A 22,521-nucleotide genomic window follows, 5' to 3' on the forward strand; every position below is an offset into this window, starting at 1 on the left:
ATTGAAGAAATACTGGTAGGAAATTATGCATTAGCACTAGTCTTCTTTTGACGATTTTCGATACATTGGGATAGGAAATTTTGTATGAAAACTGAGTCATAATTATTAATATTACACTTTCAGATGCGGAGGTGTCAGATTTCATGTCAGCCATTAAGGCCTGTCTCTATGGGTCACCATATGGTAGAGAGGACCTGACAGCAAAGATCTCTACATTGTTCCACAACCAGTCCAGTCCACAATACACTCTGCCTTTACTGTCAGTGAGGACAGGACTGGATATGTTCCTCAGACTAAAGGCATTCCCTCAGGGATCTGAAGTCATAATGTCAGCTATGAACATTCCAGATATGGTGGAAATTGTGAAGTACCATGGACTAATACCTGTTCCTTTGGATCTGAATCTCGATACTTGCGCTCCTAGAGTGGAGCTATTAGAGAGCTTGATAACAGAGAAAACTGTTGCTATGCTTTTAGCGCACATCTATGGGAAGAAGTTTGACATGGCCCCTTTCATTGAAGTAGGCAGGAAGCATAACTTGATTGTACTAGAGGACTGTGCTGAGTGTTTTAACGGTTTTGAGCAACTCGGACATCCAGAAACTGATATTGCCTTCTTTAGTTTTGGCTCCATTAAATTCTACACAGCATTTGGTGGTGGTATTGCAAAAATAAGAGACCAAGCTTTGTTTGAAGAAATGAGCAACTTTTATTCTACATACCCTAAACAGTCTTCTGTGACTTACCTCAAGAAGGTTTTGAAGTTATTTGTTCCATACACCTTACTCAACTGTCCCACACTGATCAAACCAGGGATGTATATTTTCATGCACTCTTTAAAGCTTGACTGTGAGGGATTCGTCATCGGCATGCTGCGTGGCTTTCCAGACAGACTTATTGAGATGATCCGCCATAGGCCGTGCTTGCCATTGCTGTACATGATGTATAGAAGGTTGTCAAAATTTGATATCTCTGACTTCAACATAAGCCGTATCAAGGGAGAGTATGTCAGTGAGAGACTGCCAGATTCAGTGACACAAGTAGGAAGCCAGGCCGATGTTAGAAATTTCTGGTTATTTCCCATTGTTGTGGTAGGTTTGGTCTGGATTAATTTGGTGTATAATTGTTTTGATATCTTTTTATTTATTTTTGTTTTGTGGATTGTGATTGAAGTGCATTTTTTTATTTTACCAGATGATTTCAGAAAACGTATTTCTATATCCCATAAGGCATTTTGTTTACATGATTTCTACCCTTAAAAGCCAGCATGTTTTTTGGCAGGTCACAAAATGTTACACTTAGTGTGAAAGAAATATTAAGAAAAATTACAGATCAGCAGATGATTCACACAGTATTGTTCAACACGTTTACTTTTTACATTTAATAAATGAATATTTCAACATGTCCTTGAGATAACTTATATAAGTTTTTATATCTTCAACTTTATTTGGTTATCTAGTTGAGGATAGACACCTGGAGCCATAGATAAGAAGACCACTGTTAGATATCTAGCTATCCTTATTCTTTAGCAAACCTTATTTTTATGTGGCTCAGTGTTGAAATGCATATGTAAACATTAAATAAACAATATGTATATATGAAAATATGTCTTGTTCTTCAAGAAAATTCCAACAAGAAAGCCAGAAATTGTTTATTGTGGAAAAGCAAATATACATAAATTACTTATGATTATGCACATTTTTATTATTTTTTAGGAAAATCCAGACAATGTGGTCACAATTCTCAATGCACTTGGTATCAATGCATACAGAGGCGCAACACAGTTGAATCTGATCGAGCCAACCAATGGGAACTCACACTTAAAGCACCTGCAGAAATTTGTCTCCCACTTTCCCCACGAAGCCAAGTACCTGCTGGACCACATAGTGTACTTGCCTGTGAACAAATCTGTGCCATTCTATGAACTGGACAAGATATGTGTTGGTGTAAAAAATGCAATGAAGATCTCAGCCGGAGAAAGGATGCCTCGAGTTAAAGTGAAACTAACTTCCAAATTATAGTTTTCTGTAACAGACAAAATAATTACAGGTGTATAGTGTTCGTATTCATGTTTACTGATAGTTTTAACAGGCTTTAATATAAGCATTCAATTTACTGATAAGTGTTCATTTTATAATAATATACTATAACTGAAGGCAATGATGCTACACTACTTGATATAACACTAAATGTTGTTCTGTTTACTATGTATTTTGGCCCTTTTCACATTAAGCAGTATGCTGAAAGGGACTGGTCCTCTTTGACAGGTCCTGACATATAATTACTCTTCAGGTACAGGAGGTTTTACAGCCTTTCAGAAGTTTTTCCGAAGTTTTAAATAATTAATTGGTTGTGTCAAGCATGCCCGTCTGTGTTTAGGTGACTCCAGTTAAGTGTGCCTCTGGGTGTGAAAAGGGCCTTAGTCATGTGATTGAGTCATGTGACTGTTTGTATTGTATTTATGAAAGTGACCATTTGCTTCATGTAAAAAGTTGTACAACTTTGCCACCCATTTGTGTGACTGTTTAATGTATATTCAGTGATGTGGCTTCTTGCTATATATTCGTGTGTTCATTTTATAAGGGCTTTACTTGACATAAAGTAATGATATCATTTAATTGATACATCTCACATTTTGTTGTTCTAACCAGTATTGCTTGTCACATATTTATTCAAGTGACACTGTGCCATATATTCAGTAATGCGACTAATTGCTTGACATTTGGGCCATTGTATTATTATTATTATTATTATTATTATTATTATTATACATAATTTGATACCAATAACACAAGTAGGCAGCAATATTAAACCAAAATTATCTCTACTATGTTCACTAGTACTACATTTCTGAGTTTACTGGATACTTTATTAGCTCCATTATAAGCATAGGCCTCATAAACAATAATTGTCGCTTGCGATCTTGAGCCTTGGATTTGTGAGCACGAATGCCAAATTAATGACTTAAACCACAATTTCAGGGCACAAATGTAAAACTAGTGGTCATATCTGTTTTTAAGAATTAACTTTAAAAAATAAATAACAATCTTAAAAACAAATCAAACTACCACTCATTAAAATGGGAGTAACATACGCTGTCTTTGTGACCACTAATTTTGCATTCTTGCCATGATATCCTGCTTTGAGTCGTTAATTTGGCACAAGTGCACAAAAACTTGAGATCACAAATGGCTAATTCATTTATAAGGCCTGATGCACGTCTCTGTCAGAAACTGGAAATAGCAGATCTTGGATCCACATGTATAATGAGTTTGAAGGTAGGGACATGCTGATAATAGACAACTGCTCCAGTTTTCTCTGAAATTCAGAGTGCAAGTGGTGATCAAGTGCTGAAAGAAGTGCTGTGAATCTGTGACTCTTTAATTTAGACTGCATTGGAAAAAAAGCAACATACATGTACATCAGAAGTGATGAATCTCAGGGTTGCATTCATTTGTTCAAAAGTGACACCTTTATTTGAACTATACTATTCTTTTATTGAAACTTTTATCATTTTGACTGGTTCCATAAAGCCTTTAACAGTAACCATTTTTTGTTTAAATAAAGAATATATTGTAGAAGCTTTCTAGATCATAAAATTTAAATAAGCATTAATTTAGGAAAGCTTAGCGTGTTTTAGCTGTGTCTTCCAATATGTTAAATTTTATTTAAAACTTTTTATACCCTTTAATCAAATATATTTACCATTTGTAATTACAGGTATAATGTAGATTCTCAGATAATAAATGACATAAAAACTACCCATTTAACTTTTTGGCAAAATCATTGGGAAAATATGGAAACTTGTAAATGAATGTATTTTGTTCGAAAAAAAAAAAATGTTCATCAAATAGTGGTGTGATGCTAACCTAACAGAAAATAACGGATTAAACTTGATTGCAAATATTTTTACACTGTGATACTTTGACATTCCATAATTTTGTAATAACAATGGCATGATTAAGAGATTTGAAGAAATTCCTTGTATAGATATTAAAAACGATACTGTATTGAACAAATTATGCTTGCAGAATGAAAAACTCAAGATTATAGCTATGACAAACATTGTCTGCAAGACGTTTTCTCCAAATTACTAAAAGCAAGGAAAGGAAAAATGGAAGCCACGAGTTTGAGAAAAAGTTCAGTAGTGTCTGTTGTTTACTACTGTATGAATGTGCCCTCTGGCCACCCGTGAAGCCGGCGCCACATTGTCGATTGTGTTAGATGCGCCAGAGGGAGGTGAATGGAACGGCCGTAAACGAGGGCAATTACAATATGGCGCTCAGAGGGACGACATAACAAAGGACACCGCAATGTTTAATGTGAGTAATTTATAGTAAAAAACGCAACTTATATTAGATAGTCCTGTATAGAACGTTTATTGGGTTGTTTGATGTGAATCGTGAGCTTCAAATCATTTGTATAGACCAGTTAACTTTAACTGATAGTTTCATTTTGTCGCTGTCGTTTACACAGATGACCGATCTCTGTGCACAGGACTGTCATAGCCAGTGGGTATCAATGAACAGTGTAGCGGCGAGCTGTGACATAACTTTGGAATGACTTGCCAACAGAAATACATTTCAAATAAAATCGTATTTGTTGATGATAAAAAAGATGGGGATATTGTTTTTTCGAAACGGAGCTGGAGCACATTGCATAGACGACGTTCGTCTATTTCGTTGATCTTTCAGTGAATTCTGCAGGCTGGTGAGGCTGGTGATGTTTAGTACATAGGCAAAGACGGTCCTACGCAGTTAAGGAGACACACGAACTCTGGTATTGATGGCATAAACTACTGTATTAGTAATCTCTTTTAAAAGTATCATTACTTAAAATCAATTAAAATGGCAAGAGCATCAAAGGACTGGATTAAGGTTTAGTAATATGTGTTGACTGTACCTTAGGTAAAAAAAAGATCGTGTTTTTCATAGGGAAGTGAAGTCTTAAATTAGATAAGATTTGTGCTTTTTTGTTTTTGAATGATCTGAATTTAACATAATGTGAAATAATATTTTGCATAAGAAATTACCATAGAGAAAATGTGTTTGAATGACACAACCTATCAAAGCATATAGGGGCATTTTTTAGTTTCAAGATGAAGTTTTGGAAAAAATTTATTCAAAAGTATTATACACCTTAGATATGCCATGCCAAGAACATTTAAACACCATCAGATGGAAAAAGATGAATTTGAGAACACACAAGGAGTCTTTATGATGAGATAATTGAATTTAGTGGATTGCTAATGAAATTTGAAAGATTATATTGAAAGTGCCTTTTGATGCAATTAATGAATGAGCAAATTGAGATAAATTGACTAGAGCATTAAAAGAACAATATTCTTGTCACTAATTATCCCCCAATGCCTTTTAAAGTCTTAAGGCAAACCACATTATCGGAAGTTGGATTTTGTGGTAACATAAGTGATTTAGGGAAACATACTAATTTAGGGTCTGCATTGTTTGCACAGATGGGAAACTTACATTGTTTGCCTGAATAAATTGAGACATTTGAAATTTGAAATAATTCACTCAACAGCTATTGAAATGTACTCTAAACACGCATGTATATTTGCTTGCCTACTGTGCTTTAGTTCTGACTGCTTGTCAGGAAATACTTAATATATTATTCAGGTTTCACGCAAACAACCAGTCTGGCGAGATTGTAACTTCTTCTAAGGTATCTGACATGTTGTGATTAATAAGTAAATTGTTTGTTGACACCTAGTCTAACCTGCCTGTAGGTTTTAGTGCTACGGAGTCAGACATGTCGGCTTCAGATACAACAGGCATGAAGTTTAATATCTGTTGGTGCCAGAAAGACATTTTCGCACTTGGAGCTAGCATCATTGGAATGCTGCCACCAGTCAGATTTTGAGGCATTTAATACTGAATATAAAAAGTAAGGCATATTAAAATGTAGTTTTTACAAAGGCAGTTTGAATTATAACTTTAAGAAACAGGGACTTAATTACACCCTCTCTATGGGGGTGGATTGACTGTTTTCCAAAGTTTAAGCTAGAATTATTGTTCTGAATAAATAAAAGTCATCTAGAACCCAGATTTTGTAAAATACCTACTCAAAAAGTCATGTCTAGGCTCAAAACACTTTCATCAGTTCATTTATTTGATCAAATGTATGCTGAAAAAAGAAAACAAAGGGCTCGTATTGTCAAAAGTAGTGGAGAGGACATGGAAAAAAAAAGCTGGCAGACAATGGTTCTGTGTGTCGGAAAAAACATAAGATGAGCCCAATTTAACCCTCACATTGGCCAGTCTTGCTGTCTGATATTATGTGTTTTGGCCAAGGATTTTAACCCTTACATTGGCCAGTCTTGGTGTCTGATAATATATTGTTTGGGCCAAGGATTGGAGTAACTAACCAAGTGGCCAGTTTCCCTGCCTGGCAACTCTCCCAAGGCCAGTGAATAGTCATACAGAGCTAGGCTAAATGTGCCCTGAGTGTGATAGGTCACTGGAAACTCTCAATTTCCAGTCAACGGCAGAACCTTGCTGATATGGATTTCTAGTGATCTCTGAATCTCAGGGTGGATTATTGTAATAAGGTAATAACAAGGTTACATATTCAGTGGTTATTAGATGATCTGCTGAGATAGTAACACATGTACTTAATGGAGTCCTTGCACTTGGGATAAAACTCCTTTTACCTGTCAAGCACCAGGATAATTTCAGACAAAATTATTCATTTCATCAAGGATACTATGGCTAAAATATTAAAATATTTCATATTTTCTTTTGGCAGTTTAGACTACACAGCATTTGACAGAAAAATTATTGTGCTAGAATGAGGTTGGAAATGAGCAGTGGCAGTGTACAGCTACAGGTGAGGGGTTAACTGGCCCTTGGTCACTCTAATCTGCTAGGGTGATTAGCATAATGACTACCTACTGTTGGCTTAATCAGTCCTTTGCAAGTTAGCTGCTACCAGTTGGCACGATATGTTAAGAGATATTTTATCTTATTATGGATGTTCTCGCGCACTCTGACCAAAACTATAATAACTACATATCCTTAAGCCAAGTATGTCAGGATATTTTTTAAACTGCTGAAGACTGATTCCATCATTCTCTAGTTGAAGTTGCAGACTAAGTTACTGGGATATATTTGTTTCTGGAATAAATTTATCACAAGAAAGTGACTGCCCAGGTAATTAGCTAGCTTCAAACTTTAGATTTAAAATGAGGAAGAGGAAATGAAGGGGATTTGGTAGCAGGCTAATTAGTCTCTCTGGCATCTGACACTTGGCAGCATGGCACTAATTCCCATTAACCTTAAATAATCTTAAACACTGTATTAGTATTAGTAGTAATCCATAGTGATGTATAACTATTTATTTATTTATATATTTGTAGTATAGAGGGCTAACAAATGTAACTGCCACATTTAATGCTCGAATAAATTATTATATTAAATTATTAAATGAAATATCAATTAAAAGTTAGGTATGAAAGTCTTTAGATTATGTGGTGGTTGCAAACCTGAATTTTTTTATATCAGGGATATATACTAAATATTGTTGTAGGAGGACTGTCTTGGCTGTGATGGAAACTTTTTAGAGATTAAGTTTCCATTTTTTTTATTCCTTTTTTGCTAATTAAAGAATAGAAATGCATGTGCATTTGCTAATGGTGTATTTTTATAAATGTGTCAAAATATATATACAGTATACTATTGAGGTAACTTGAGGACACAGATTTAAGAACAACATTATCAGATGTGGTAATCATAATATCAAACAAGCATACAGTGTGGTATATTGCCTTTTGTCCTTTGATAGCCTTGCCGAATTTACACAAAACATAGCTTAAAAATGCACTCATTTTTTTGTATTGTTTAGAGAGGTGGCGTACTGAACAAGTGTTAAACAAATAGCTAATTGAACAGAATAAGAGAATTTCAGATAAACCTTGACACTGTGACAAGTAATAGTTATTCTTAAACAGTTTTCCTATTTGCATAAAAGCTTGGGCGACTGGACTATGTTGTTGTGAATTGCAAAACAAGCATTTTGATATTTAACTTAACAAAACAGACCTGAATTGATAGATATTTAATGTAAAGTGTTTAAATCATAGTGTAAATCATTAACCAAACAACCCCAGCTGGGAAAACATCCTGAAGCCTGGTGCAGTGTACAAAGGTGCTATGTAAGTGAAGTTGTGCTCAGATTGTATCTATGTGGGTTGGACTGAAAAGGAGAGACTGAGGTGAAGTGAGAAAGTAGGCGTGAAATGTGAAAATGGTGAAGGGAAAAGCTCCAGCAAATGCATAGGGAAGGAAAGTTCACATCAAGAGGTGGAATTAGTGGGGTAAACACTGGATCCTTAGTAAATATCTCAGCTTGCAGCAAATCCATTCTAATCTGTCTGGAGCCAAGAAGTAATTGCATTAGACTTTTAACGAGAACATTACCTTGGGACAAAGAAAACCAGTTATGATAAGTTTGGAGTGTGAAAAACTCTTTATAGAGTGAGGTGAGTTTTAGAACCAATACTGCATGGAGGAGAAGAGGTATAATATGTTGCCAAGCATGTGTGTGTGTGTGTGTGTGTGTGTTAAATATAAAGGTGATATGGATTGCTGTAACAGGTAAGTATATGGTGTTGACATGTTTGTCCAACTGTCCAGTAACGGGGATTGAACATGTACTTTTAAGCTGCAAAATATTATCCAGTTATCATACCCGGTAGACTGAAAATATTTTATAGCAAATGCAGAATCATTTAAATTTAAAACCAATTATTACAGGAATTGGTACACTGGCTTGTACCTAAGGGTTACTTGGTTGCACAGCCTTTGTCATATATCAAGTATTTAAGTATGAACAAATTAAGTAAGGAAATTATATCAGGCCAGTGAGTGGAAGGTACTTAGATAAAAGACCATTGTCATACATCAGGCATATTTAAAAAGAAATTCGAAATTAATGACAAAGGCAGCTCAGGTGTTCCTTTGATCCTGTGCCTGTGACTGGGGCACCTGATAACGACAAAGCCTGAAGATTTATGTAGTTTTAATTGTGACTTTAGAGCAAAAATTACCCCTGTCATCTTTAACCTCTGTCCAAGTCTCCTGGAGGTTAAAATAGCATATTTCATTTGAAAGCTGTATACATTATTGACTTCTATTGGTCATGATATTTTGTCAGGCTGGACAAAATATTCTTCATAATTTTGATGCAGCTAAGTGGAATTTCTTTATGCCTTCAGTACCAGAGTTACCTGTGTCCTGACCCATACAGTATAATCAAAACCCAGTGAAGTCATTACACATTTTAGACGAGTTATCATAGTGGATGGGAAGTGCCCTTAAAAAGAGGTTTGTGACAAAGTCTTTTGATGATTTGTATGGCAGCCCATATCATGCATGGGAGGGAAAGCGATATTGTGTTGTTTTACAAAAACTGAAACCTGAGTCTCCTTTGTACACAGGAGAAAATGCACCTGTGTGTTTGTGTAAGTGTTTTCTCTGGCTCTCTCAATGGCTATTTGCAAAAACATCAACAGGCCCTGGCCTAGGTTTAGCTGTTATGGAATGCACTCATTCTTCCAGGCTCCCTTTGATTCTTACAACTTTTCACACAGATTAGTGGTTGTATTTTTTCAGTGCTCAACCTTGCGCCACCATTTGGGTAATTGATATTTTACTCCTCATATGCTAAATGCACATTTAAAAGGTTCTGGGTTTTAAATTTCATACAACACTTGAATTGAAAACTCTAATATTGATTCATTATTTGTGTCTATTTAAAAATGTTTTCCATAAATTTTCAGTCAAAAATGAAGTGATGACAAGGAAGATAACAACTCAAACAATTCACTGGTAAGAAATGGTGTTTGCTAATTAGTCTTATAACTATTATGGAATGTTTGTTATTATTATTTAATATAAGCAGTCAAAACATATTGATCAGATCTAACAGTAGCTAATTATTCAACAATACAAAGTTACATTCATTGCAACAGAGCAGGTAGGGCATTTATTTCATATTGTGGCATTTCAAAGAAAGTTAATTCCATCTATATATTTATGTGTATAAGCACTCACCAGGTGTGAAAGGGCATGTAATTAAAATGGTTAAAGTGGCACTGGGGACAAGCCACAAATGGGAGGGCAAGTTGATTGATAACTTGACACAAATTATGATGTTATTGTTAGGCTGCAACAAATTGAGTTAATTGTTGTTTCTTTTTGTCACTTGAATTTAATTGAAACCTGCATGAAAGAATGGGATTATTCACAAATGACTGGTATGTGACAGGCAGTGGGTGGTAGTTAATCGAATTTTTGCATTTCTGAGCACGGCACTCTGTCCTAAAACATTCAAGTTTCATATATTAAGTGACATGCAAGTTTTAGTATCTGTCGAAATCTGAAGGTATTTAATTTTTATAATTCAGAAATAATACTAAAAAGTTTCCTGTACAGAATAATGTTAATAAACAATGACTTTGTTCTGTACAGTAAGTGTACGCTTGATTGCAATTCCCTCATCTGATCTGATCTGATCTGATCTTAGCATGTAGATCTCTCAAGTCCTGGTGACACATATGACCAAGCACAACAGTAAGTGAAGGATTTTTTAGCTGCTACCATTAAAATATATGTGTAAATAAAACGACAGGAGCACCTTAAAAGTACTGAAACCTGGGAGGTTGTGTATACTAAGGGACTTAATGATCAATAATTGATTTTATTTTCCGCTAACTGACCACAAATCCTTTAGTATTGTGTGCAGCACATCTATTTAATTGATAGTTTAAAAAAAACTCATTAGCCAGTGTCTAATTGTAAACATTTTAGGCAGGTGGCTAATGGGGAATGAGAGGTTTAATGCATCACATTGCACTGTCGTTGCCCTGGAAGACATTTTACCTCCCCTTCAATGTAGTCTCATGTTTTACAAACAGAAACAAAATGACATCTTCTGCCAGTGGAAACATTTGTGATGGCTGCATGATAATTGACATCATGTGTGCATGATAACTGGCAACACAGGAATTTCAGATGTGCGTGAAAATTTGTCTGAAAAATGACGGTCATTTCTTGGTGTAATCTGCTTATTATTAAATACGTAATTTGTATATTAACTTATTGTCTTATTACATTATTTGGTTCAACATTATGGAATATTTTCATCTGGATTTAAAGTGTGTAATTGTGCACAATGTTCAATTTCCTTATACAAAAAATATTTTGAATTTAAATAATATGAAATAAAAAACTAAGCATATTGAGGTGGTTTTGTGGGGAAGGAGGTGGAAGGACAGCTGGATCGAGTTCAGGCACACATCCTACTGAATACAGTATCATCTAGTGGTCATCAAAAGTTTCTGCTGAGAAAACATTATATCATATGTTTTACTGTGTTACCAAATTTTCAGATAAAGCTAGCTTGTATACAAATTGGGCCTTCACTATCTGGCCTTTAACAGTCCTGTGTGACTATCATGTTTAATGAGCAGTTCTGTAGTGAAGGATATGCACTTTTACATGTGCTGCGTCCATGGCCAACAGATGGCTTGTTACTAGTTCAATTGGACAATGTATTTTTAACTTTATATGTAGAAATCAGAAGACATAAGATTGGTATAGTTGTGACAGCTCAGTGTGGTGCCATACATTATTACTGATCTGTTATGGACTGTCAATCATCAGCATCTTTTAGCCAATCAGTGCACAGAACTTGTCATACCCCAGGTATGTCTTACACAAGACCGCCATTTTCTAGGCATACAACATCTTCAGTTTGATGTTATTGCGGTGTCGGTGAAAATAAAATTTCAGTGCACAAAGTGATAAAAAGGTGTCAACGTAGATTGTTTATCTCTGCCTCAGACAATCACTTTCCTGAATTACTTACGCATAAATGAAGATTTCCATCGTTTCTTATAAATTTCTCAATTCGTCTACTGGAAAAATGTTACAAGATGTAAATGTAAAATCCACAGGATATGGTTCATGCTGAAAAGTTGGCAGTTTGGGTATGGCGTCATACTGTTTCATAGACTTAGCCCTCACTGTTACAAGTTTAACCTACAGATTCTTGCATGTCTTATACTCTGATATGACATTTTGTAGTGCAACAGCCCAGCTAGATTAATAGCAATGCTACCTCTTTATCACAGATATATTATTGAATATTTAGATGCATTTAAGCTGGACATATAGGCTCTATTCCCATAGATTTTAGATCGATCTATCCCCGCGGGGAGTCTAACTAGATTACTTTCAGATAATCCGACTTAAATGTCCGTCCCGCCTACTACAAGCTGTAAGGGGGTAATTAACTTTCGTGTCCGCCCGGCTGACAGCTATTTAGCATGAACCCCCTGGGAGTTAGGTCCATCTAAAGTAGGTCGATCTAATCTATGGAAATGGGGTGAAAGATTATAAAGTGTAGGGGTTATACTTCCCCCTGCAGCTAGTCAGAAGGGCATTTATTAAAATAACCTCCAGGAGAAATGAACATTTTTTCCACAGGTCTAGTTACAAAAAATAATAATAATAACAAAATGAAAAATAAGTATATTAAATAAAAAGAGGCCACTTAATGACAATGGGTTTTATTTATTTATTTATACAATGATCTGCCATTTTTTTAAACTTAGCTTGTTTACAAGAATAGAGCTACTGGACATTACAGGGATGGCAAAGTATATTGATAGGTCGTATTAATCACGTGATCATTTCAGATAAATTTAGTTATAATCAGGGATGTGTTTGAAGCATATATTATGACATTGAATGAACTTGAATCCAAGCAGATTGGAGAGTGAAGATGAAATGTATTTTTCCTTTCTTCTTACCACATTAAGGTTGTAACTTACAGTAAGGTTTGTTATCTATGCCACCAAACCTGACCACAAGAGTCCTGTGGTTTCTGGCAATTGTTAAAATGAATTCTGAAATCTTGGTTCACTACTAGATATTGACATTTTTATTTTAAAGACACCCAATACAAGGACAAATTCTATGGTATATTTGGTAAATATGTTCAGATCAGATAAGGTAAGCTTTTCAGATTATATCAAAATTAAATGCCCCTGTTAACTTACACATAAAATGCTGGTGGATGCTTACATACATGAAGAAAAAAGCGGTGTTCAATATTTAACTAGTAGTTCTTGTAACATATTTGAGATTAAGTGTGTAGATATGCTTATTTAATGATTCACATTGATTTATTTTCATTCTCTGAGTTCCGCTACTCTGTGAATTCTCTTTCTTAGAAAAAAGTATAACCACCCAACATTAAAAAACAATTAAACTAATTGTTGGGATAGGTTTTTATAACCTTTGTCACAGGAAGATATATGTGGCTTAGAACTCATTCTGAGCAATGTATAGACAAAGAATATATCCTTTTATCCTTGCTACTAAGTAAATTGGTACAAATGTGTCAGAATGTTCATTTTTTAAGTGCAAACGAAAGCAGCACATCTTGGTAAGATATGTGTGGGTCTTTATCTAATGACTTTTGCCAGCAGCAACTTTCTCCTGTCCAGATTTTTTATGGGCTGAATATTAAAAGGCGTTAATAAATGTTACTTCTGTTACAGTTGACTCTTGTGTATTATGGTGAAATATTAATGACTTTATCACAGGATACATAAATCTGATCATAAATCGGGCACTGAAGGAACTCTGTTACTTCCATGTTGAAATGGCATATTGTAAGAATTACAAACTAATGCTTGTATTTAGCCACAACCTGGGACTCAGGTTTCAGTTAATACTGCAGTAATAGCCATTTCTCTAAGTTATATAGTCCATATGTGAACTAGACCATGAAAAGGGAAATTATTCACTGAAATGAATCACTGATTTAATTGTTACAATATAAATATGCAACAAATTTACTTCCACAAAGAGAAAAGCTTCGCAGAGGGTAAGAGAAGAAAACATCTTTGCTGATGTGTAAAAGGATCGTGTCTATGTTTTAAGGACATTTATGTTGATTTAATTTGTAAAATGCTATTGAGAGAGGTTCAACAGCAAATGCACTTTTGATCGTCATTTTAATTTGTATGCACAATAATATCTTTGAAACCGAAATTCTAAAGCTGCAAGTTATTAAGTATATATGGGTGTAAAGAAAGGTGCATTGATTGTATGGGCCGATGGTGAACATTTGAGGGTACAATGGCCTACGTATCATGCCCACCTGTGTTATTTCAAGCCTAAATAACAATAATCTTTGATAACAATTACATAGGCGCACTGAAAGAAAGCAGCACCACCCATGACTGAGCATTTAGTCTACTGGCTTGAAACAGTATGTGATAAATATAATAAAACCCAATCATATAAAGAGTGGTAGACCTTACGTTTTGGCACTTCATATGGGACTGTGAACATGAATTGGGCGAATTGATTTTCATATTGATATACAGTGGGGAATGATTTATATGAAGGAATATTGACTATGGGTGTGTTTGTTTGTGTTTAAGGAAGGTGTTGGGGGGGGGGTTCATATATCAGTGTATATTACATTTTATTTTCTAAAAAAAAGATGTATTTCAGTGTAAGATAGGAATATTTTCAGAACACAGTTATTACTAGATGTTTTTGATGGGGGAGAATTGCGAATTTCACAGATACTGTATTTTCTAAGTCCTAAAATTATTCCTATTCCTAGCAACAAAATAAAAAAATGGGCTACTATATTGATCTATTCAATGCAGCAAAAGTAGTAACACAAATGCTATGTAGAAATATAATTTTTGTGATTATAATTCTGTATCTGAAAGTTTGATAATTTTTGCCCATTGAAAAAATCAAGTAATTAACGTATTATATGCATCAAATTATTCCACATGACTTTATTATCTATTGAAAATTCAAAGAAATGTATTGTCTTGAATTTCTGTATCATTTAGAAATAAGGGGTATTTGTGATACATATTGGAAAAAAACACCAAAATCTGCCTGTTTCATTCCAGAATTGACATCTTGCCATGAATGCAACTGCCAGACCTCAGTTCAAATGCACATGTTTCCCTAAGTTTCACTATTGTGATAAAGATTCAGATGGAACCTACTATGACTACTGTCACACATCATACAAGGTAAGACTTTTAATAACTTTCACAATTTCAAGGGTCCAGTTTCATTTACAAAAGAACAGAAGTCAAAAATGTTCTCGATTTTAAAACTAAAACTTTATGACCCATGATGTCTCTAGTATGAAATGAAAATGTGCGAACTGTTTTACAAAAATATGTTGTGCGTGTTTAATTATTTAGTAAGATTAAATTATGTAATGGGCTGATACCAATTTATTTTGGAGTAGCAAGCTAGAAGTTGAAGTAGCGTAAGATCTTGAGTCTTAAAGTTAAGATGATCTTTTCACATGACTTCTTTTGTAAAAATGGCCTTATTATGTGTGTGGCATCACACTTCAGAGTACAGATTTTTTTATTTGGGATGGGTAGAACTTGTTGAATGTTGAAAAAAAGAAAAACGTCATACTTAGAGAGTGTTTATGTCAAAGCACTTGCCAGACTCAGAATGCACTAGTATTGTCAAATTGGTCAGTGGTTTTTAATTTGCACTGTGCATCAAGCTTGACATAACTTCAAACTTCTGTATCATATTAAGTAAAACATGTTTAGTCTTAATTAATTGTTTACACTTTTGACCAGATCAACTAACTGAATAAGATGCCAAGAATATTAGATTATCTAAGCATTAGCCTTTCAATGTTTAACTGTGAAATATTTTGCACATAAAATTGACAGATAAATTGCTAATGTTATTGGGACTGTTGCATTGGAATCATGAGATAAAAATGGATATGTGGTGGGAAGAGGAATGTTTGATTATGAGGAGAGATATGCCAGGCCGAGCAGAAGTATAATACACTTATTTCAACTGTCTGCACACTGCAAATATATTGCAAAGTGTTATTGATCCATGTGTTTAAAAAAATCCCAGCATTAAAGGAGATCAAAATGACATTTCGATCAATTATCTAAATTCTGGATTGCTTCAAGGGGTTTTGATTTCAATTCCCTTTCATTATATTTCTGCAGTTTGAGTTTTTGGTATTGATGCTGAAAACTGGGAGCAGATAGTCTCAGAATGCTGTCATTTGTGAACGATTACATTATTACTTCTATCCAAGCGACTAAGAAGGAAAAGCTTTGATTTGAAGAAACAACTTTTCACTGCTTGTTTATTTTGCAGTTGTTTTCAACAGAGCCTGTCAAGTAAATGCCAATAACTTATAAAACACATACAACTTATGTATTGACACAAAGATCAATTTGAGCAAAATGACAAAATACTTAAAAAAAAACATCACATGCACAAGAGGAAAAAAAACAGCATGTGATCATTTATTGATATAGTTTTTTTGTTAAGTTATCTGTAAAACATATAATTTAAAGGATCAAATGTCTCTCAAGTCACATGCTCTTTGAAAGTTCATTTTGCTGAAACATCACAGTGTGAGTTTCAATGTTTCCCATCCAGGAATGTGTTTATCAAATCGTTATTTGCACAGATGTGCCCTCTTGTAATTATTGTTATTATAAAAATGATGTCATTTGATTGACCTTCTGAAAATGACAACATTTTCTTTGACATTTCTTGTATAAGTATGCCAACTTTCTGACAAACATGATACATCATTTTTTTTTTAATAGTGAGAAGGGAGATGTTTTTGTCATAAATGTCAGCATGCACTCAGGTCAAAAAGCAAAGTTTTTACACCTGCACAAACTCATCATAAAAGTAAAAAAAATATTTTTGAAAATAGAAAGACAAATCAGCAATTTCAGTTTGAATTATTTTGCAGAGAAAAAGCTCGTGATTTGTTCCCATCTTCAAAGCCATTTGATGATAGCAATTCCATTTTAGTTATTATGACTGCCTGAAGAATTATTGATTTTCTTCATTGTGGCTGCTAAAAAGCGGGTGAAATTGCCATAGAACAAATCTTTGAGAAGCACAAAAAAGATTGAGAGAAGGGTCATCAGTTTTCGCAGTGGGAGACCATAGTATAATTTACAATATTTGTTCATTTGATCATCTTAGTCAACCAAAGCAAAGAGGACATAATTATGAGCACAATGGCAATATGTTGTAATGGCAATTTAACTAGCAGGCATTAATTTCTTCTAATGCAAAAAGGAGAGTAACGAGTGCAAGTCTGTCATTTGTTTTTCATTCAGCCATTATATACAACACATCAATATATTCAAACAACATATGTAAGTTTCACATGCCTTTACTTTTAGTACATATTTTGCCATAATCCATACAGTAATTTTTTTGTATAAAAGGTGATGTCATTATTACACAGAATTGATTTGATATTTTTTCTAATTGAATTCATCTTTTCATCTTCAGTGCTTTGCCACAATACACACAGAAACACCGTTTGTTCAGAGAGGATGTCATAATCATCTAGAAGCCAAACAGTTTCACTGCAGCACACCGCCAGGGCAGTTTTATTCGGCCATCTGTTGTGACACTGAGTACTGCAATAAAGATGTGAGCCCCACATACCCACCTGTTTCTACAACGGAAGGTTGGTGTCTGTATACTGGTCAGCTTTGCTGTTTAGTTACAAATATTGCCACAACACTCAAAATATGGATTTGAATACTATTTCAAACTGTATACATTGTTCTCTATAAAACTTAAAAGCCTTGACTACAGTTTGTGATGGGTGTGAGATCATTAAGGTTAAGACTGATTTCACAATATTTCTCTTTCTGTTTATCTTGAGGTTTTTTACACCAAAGCATTTCTTTAAAAAATCTTGGTAAGATTACAGTGTTGACAATAAAACATGAAATGAACTTAGCTTCAAAGTGAATTTTAAGACAGTTTATATGGGTATTTTCACAGAAATGTTAACCTTGTGGTAAAAGAAGAAATGAAATGTTTCATTCAAATTTATATTTTAAACTAATTATCTAGAGAAGAATATCCTGAACTGTTAGGTTAAGAGATATACAGATAAAAAAGATATATAAACGTATATTTGTAAATCTTTATTACAGGCTACAGCACTCATTCTGATGCTTCCACATATCACCTGCAGCTGTCCCTGGCAGTGGTGGTCCCCTTGGTTCTAGTGGTGGTCATAGTGGCACTGGTCGTAGTGCTGTGTAGAAAGTGGCATGAGAAGAAACTACGAGAGATCGACGACAGTGCGCGACACGCCTTCCTGGAGAATGGGGAGATTCAGGCAACTCAGGTTGGGGATTCCACTCTGGATGTAAGTAGATAAGATGGGATGTAAATATTCTGGATGATAATTAGTTTGGCAAAGGGCTCAGTTCTGAAATTAGATTTCTCCTAGCAGTATGACCAGTAAGTGAAAATGAAAATGTGCAAAGATTTATCCTGTCAATGTGCCCTTCAGGTAAAGCTTCAATTGAATTGTGAAACCCAAAATATAATTTGTTTTTTTTTAATCTGTGAAATCATGACCTAATTCTAACTATGTTTTGATGCAGTTTTTGATGATAATTTCAGGATCTATTAGACTCTAGTTGTACCTCAGGTAGTGGGTCAGGCTTGCCATTTTTGGTGCAGAGAACAGTAGCTAGACAAGTCTGCTTAGTGGAGTGTATAGGTAAGTGAGTTTATGATTAGAATTATTAAAACTGTAGAATGAAGTAATGAAAAAACTGTAAGATTTTAAATTCTCACAGGCTAAAACCAGAGCTAATTCTGTTTTTATTTTACAATCACTGTTATATTTTGGTTCTGAAGATTGTAGCAGCAAGTTATCAATAATGTGAAATTATAAAAACAATATTTTCATATATTTTGACATCAGGGTATAAAACAGTTGTGTTTGTCTTATCTTTTTCTCTAAAAAAAAAGGTCCTGAAAATTTGTTCTTCCAGGTAAAGGTAGATATGGTGAAGTGTGGCGTGGTACTTATCAAGGTGAAAATGTTGCAGTGAAAATATTCATTTCTCGAGATGAAGCTTCTTGGCAACGGGAGAGTGAGATCTACAATACAGTATTACTGAGACACGAGAACATTCTCGGTTTTCTGGCAGCAGATATGACGAGTAGGAACTCATGCACGCAGCTGTGGTTGATAACTCACTATCACGAGGTGGGCTCTCTGTACGACCACCTGAACAGAACCACCCTTGATCATGCAGCAATGCTCAAATTGGCTCATAGTGCCGCGGCAGGACTAGTTCACCTTCACACGGAGATATTTGGCACCAAGGGCAAGCCAGCAATAGCACATAGAGACATCAAGTCGAAAAACATTCTTGTCAGGAAAAACGGGACATGTTGTATAGCTGACTTGGGTCTGGCAGTGATGCACTCACTCAAGACCAACAAAATAGACATGGGCATGAATAATAAAGTAGGAACTAAGAGGTATATGGCTCCAGAACTGTTGGATGAGACTATGGAGGCCAAGTCTTTTGATTCCTTCAAACGTGTAGATGTGTATGCATTTGGTCTTGTATTATGGGAAATTGCTAGGAGATGCACTGTTGGAGGTAAAGCAATATTTATGTTTCTTCTTTTGAAATTATGTCTGTGTTTGTTACACTTTTACGGACCTGAATCTTGGCATTTCAAAATTACATTGTGACATCATAAAAAGCCGCCTTTTTATTTTTGATTTTAGAGAATTTATATTTTTAGATTTATGGTGTTATTTTCTGTAGCATATTGAAGATATTTTGATAAATAAGCAGAACTTTTGTTCCATACCATGTCTATCACAAAATCTAACATAAGAATGGCCTTCAGGGTAAAATACAAGATAGAAATTTTTCCTGTTCAGATCTCCCCTTTTTTTATTTCAAAAGGAAGTGTGAAGGTGTATTATTTATATTAAAGGATATTTGATTTTTGAACTCCAGAGTAATATTATTGTACAAAAGAATGATGAAAATCTCAAAAAAAAAAAAAAAGTTGACAATTTTCCCACAAAAATCCTATGTAGACCCTTTTTTAAGCAAACCGTTATTCATGGAAACAGTATGAATCATTTGATAATATCAAGAAAGTTTGTTAATTTTCCCACCAAAATCCTTTGTACACTCCTACATTAGCAAACCTTATTCTCGAAAAACATTGTGAATCATTCTCATTTTTCTTCTCCCAGGCATTGCTGAAGAGTACAAGCCTCCATTCTACGACATGGTTCCTGCAGATCCCAGTTTTGAGGAGATGAGAAAAGTGGTTGTTGTAGACCAGTCTAGACCACAACTGCCCAACAGGTGGTCAGGCAATCTGGTAAGAAGTAACATCATCTTGACATTAATGTTAATGTAGATAATTACCACCAGCCATCCTATTCCTGGGTCAGTTTTATTTAACAACTCTAATGGTATAGTTTTATATCTAAAACAGTTGCCAATGTTACCAATGGTTAGTCATAACTGCCAACTACAGAAGTAACAGGCGTATTAATCTTACATTTAGAGGTATTATATTTGTAAAAGTTATAAATTCTAAATATGTAAACTTATTTTTTGATTATTAATTTTAGATCTTGTCCCAGTTGTCCAGGCTGATAAGGGAATGTTGGTACCAGAACCCTGCTGCCAGGCTCACAATGATGAGGGTCAAGAAGACACTAGCAAAAATGATCGATTCAAACGACGACGAAAAACCTCTCAAGTTCGAACTTATCACTAATGAAATTTCTCTGACAACTTGAACCAGATGTAGGATACATTTTCTTGATGTTGAAGCAGGGGATATGTGTATTTGTGTAGATTAAGCATTTGTTTCTTGCCATTTAATAATACTGAAGTAACTATGATCTCAGTCCTGCCTACTGTGCATTGAGTTTTAAAGTAGGGAGAACAGGTTGACATGCAATTGCCTTGAATAAGCATTATATGTTTAACATGATACAGGTGACTGTGCTGTTTATCTAAAATATGTAACTTGACACTCTGTTTTACTTAAATATTTTGGATTAGGTCACATTAAACCCAGTTTTCTATCATCTGCAAATTATGTACTTAAAAATGTCATTGCAAAAAAATTAATCATTTTAGATGATAGGTTACTGCTCTTTTGAAAATGCAAATCATGTTCTTAATAACAAATTGAAATTATTTATTACAAAAGGCTTGATTTTTAACTTTTTTAATGTGCCTTTGAATTGATTAATTATCTTGGATATTCCTTAAAGATTTAGACAGCATCTAATGCTTAGCATTTTAACTTGTTTTTTTAAATTTCCAAATGAGATACTTTATTGAAAGAAAATGCTGTGAATTTGCTCAAAGAATGGTGTTTTTAATATAGTGACAAAACTCTTATCAAGAGAATAAATGTAAATGTAACTCAATAGCTAAGGACGTTATGTACTTTAGTGAAAGTTGCGGAAAGGGAAATGTAAAGCATTATGGTATAGCACAAATATGACATTTAAACATAATTTCACGTAACTATTTATCCAAATTATTGAACAATTTATTCACATATTGTACTCATTTATTACGTATTATTTATGAACAGTAGCATATGTAAATAATGATACTCTTTGAAAAAATGCTTTAAAATATACTTCACTAGTTGTTAGCATATATAAACAGAAAGTATACATTTGTAAATGTACAAAATACAAGAAATAAGGTCACATTTCTATGTTAAAAACATTATTATTTTTTTATATTTGCATGTGAAAGCTAAAAAGTGCTGGTTTTGTTACTAGTTTATAACTGAAATCTCTTCAAGTATAACTGCTTGGTTTGGTATGGTTGTGAATCAGGACAATGATTTTTAATGTTTACATTTTTCAACTTCTGACTTTCTGCTTTGAATTTTTGATTTAAAAAGTGTGCCGTCATTTTTGTTGATCTTGTAAAGGAACTCTATTACTACAACACTGCACATTTTTATGTTTGCAGGTGAATATCCATTTTTTATTTCATGTTTGGTGATTTGACTTGGAAAATTCAGTTTTTATACCCATTCATTGAGACAGTGCCTATGTGTCATCACTATTATATAATATGTGCATAGACAAAAGTGAACTGTAGATGACTGTGGGGAAAATTGTGAATAAAAAATACAGTATTAAAAAAATATCACTATTTCTGTTGTATGTTGATTTAAAGGGTTTGGCACAAGTAGTTTCAGAGATAGTTAGAAACTTATCTCTGACATTTCCAGGAAGCTAATTCAGCATCCTACATATATGAAAATTCAGTCCTTTTATGATACGGCCATTTAAAGCAAATAATGGAATTTTAAAAATGAACCAGCAATAAAAATTTTCGTTCTTTATTTCTTGAAAATTTACCAATTAGGATATGATACTTGAAATGATGTGAGCTGTGTATTTCACTGGTGTGTAATTGGATCAAACAAATATTATTTTGACATAAAAAGCTAATCTCATTGCTGTATATATTGGACAATTTCAGAACCTGGTGATTAATTTGCGGTAAAATGATAAAACCTTGAAAAGTACTTCAACAGCTGTGTTATGCACCCAAAGTTATAATAATAGTTTTTTCAAACAACAGCTAAAATC

The 22,521-nt window shown here is 34.1% G+C and overlaps 2 protein-coding genes across 6 annotated transcripts in view; both read left to right on the forward strand.

Moving 5' to 3' along the window:
* The window catches only part of LOC106153370 (uncharacterized), a 4,694-nt gene extending 933 nt beyond the window's left edge, over positions 1–3,761 (forward strand). The window contains exons 2-3 of the mRNA XM_024077897.2: positions 124–1,091; positions 1,716–3,761. Coding sequence (XP_023933665.2) covers positions 124–1,091; positions 1,716–2,021 — 1,274 coding nt within the window. The 3' untranslated portion in view covers positions 2,022–3,761. The remainder of the gene's footprint in view (positions 1–123; positions 1,092–1,715) is intronic.
* A 435-nt stretch (positions 3,762–4,196) lies between these two features.
* On the forward strand, positions 4,197–22,072 carry LOC106153366 (activin receptor type-1). Of its 5 annotated transcripts, XM_013527265.2 has the most exons (10): positions 4,204–4,322; positions 6,766–6,846; positions 9,797–9,845; positions 14,969–15,094; positions 17,382–17,562; positions 18,041–18,258; positions 18,519–18,618; positions 18,896–19,516; positions 20,131–20,261; positions 20,518–22,072. In XM_013527265.2, exons 4-10 carry the CDS (start codon positions 14,984–14,986, stop codon positions 20,686–20,688), a joined length of 1,533 nt encoding a protein of 510 aa, XP_013382719.2. In that variant the 5' UTR covers positions 4,204–4,322; positions 6,766–6,846; positions 9,797–9,845; positions 14,969–14,983; the 3' UTR covers positions 20,689–22,072. The 5 variants fall into 5 exon arrangements, with proteins under 5 accessions (XP_013382724.2, XP_013382719.2, XP_013382723.2 ...); XM_013527269.2 differs by lacking the exon at positions 9,797–9,845; XM_013527266.2 differs by lacking the exon at positions 6,766–6,846 and having other exon boundaries at positions 4,206–4,322.
* Positions 22,073–22,521: the final 449 nt, after the last annotated feature.

Source organism: Lingula anatina, chromosome 2, assembly GCF_051362555.1.
Source record: "Lingula anatina isolate TDL-2025a chromosome 2, LinAna3.0, whole genome shotgun sequence".
In the NCBI taxonomy this organism is placed as follows: domain Eukaryota; kingdom Metazoa; phylum Brachiopoda; class Lingulata; order Lingulida; family Lingulidae; genus Lingula; species Lingula anatina.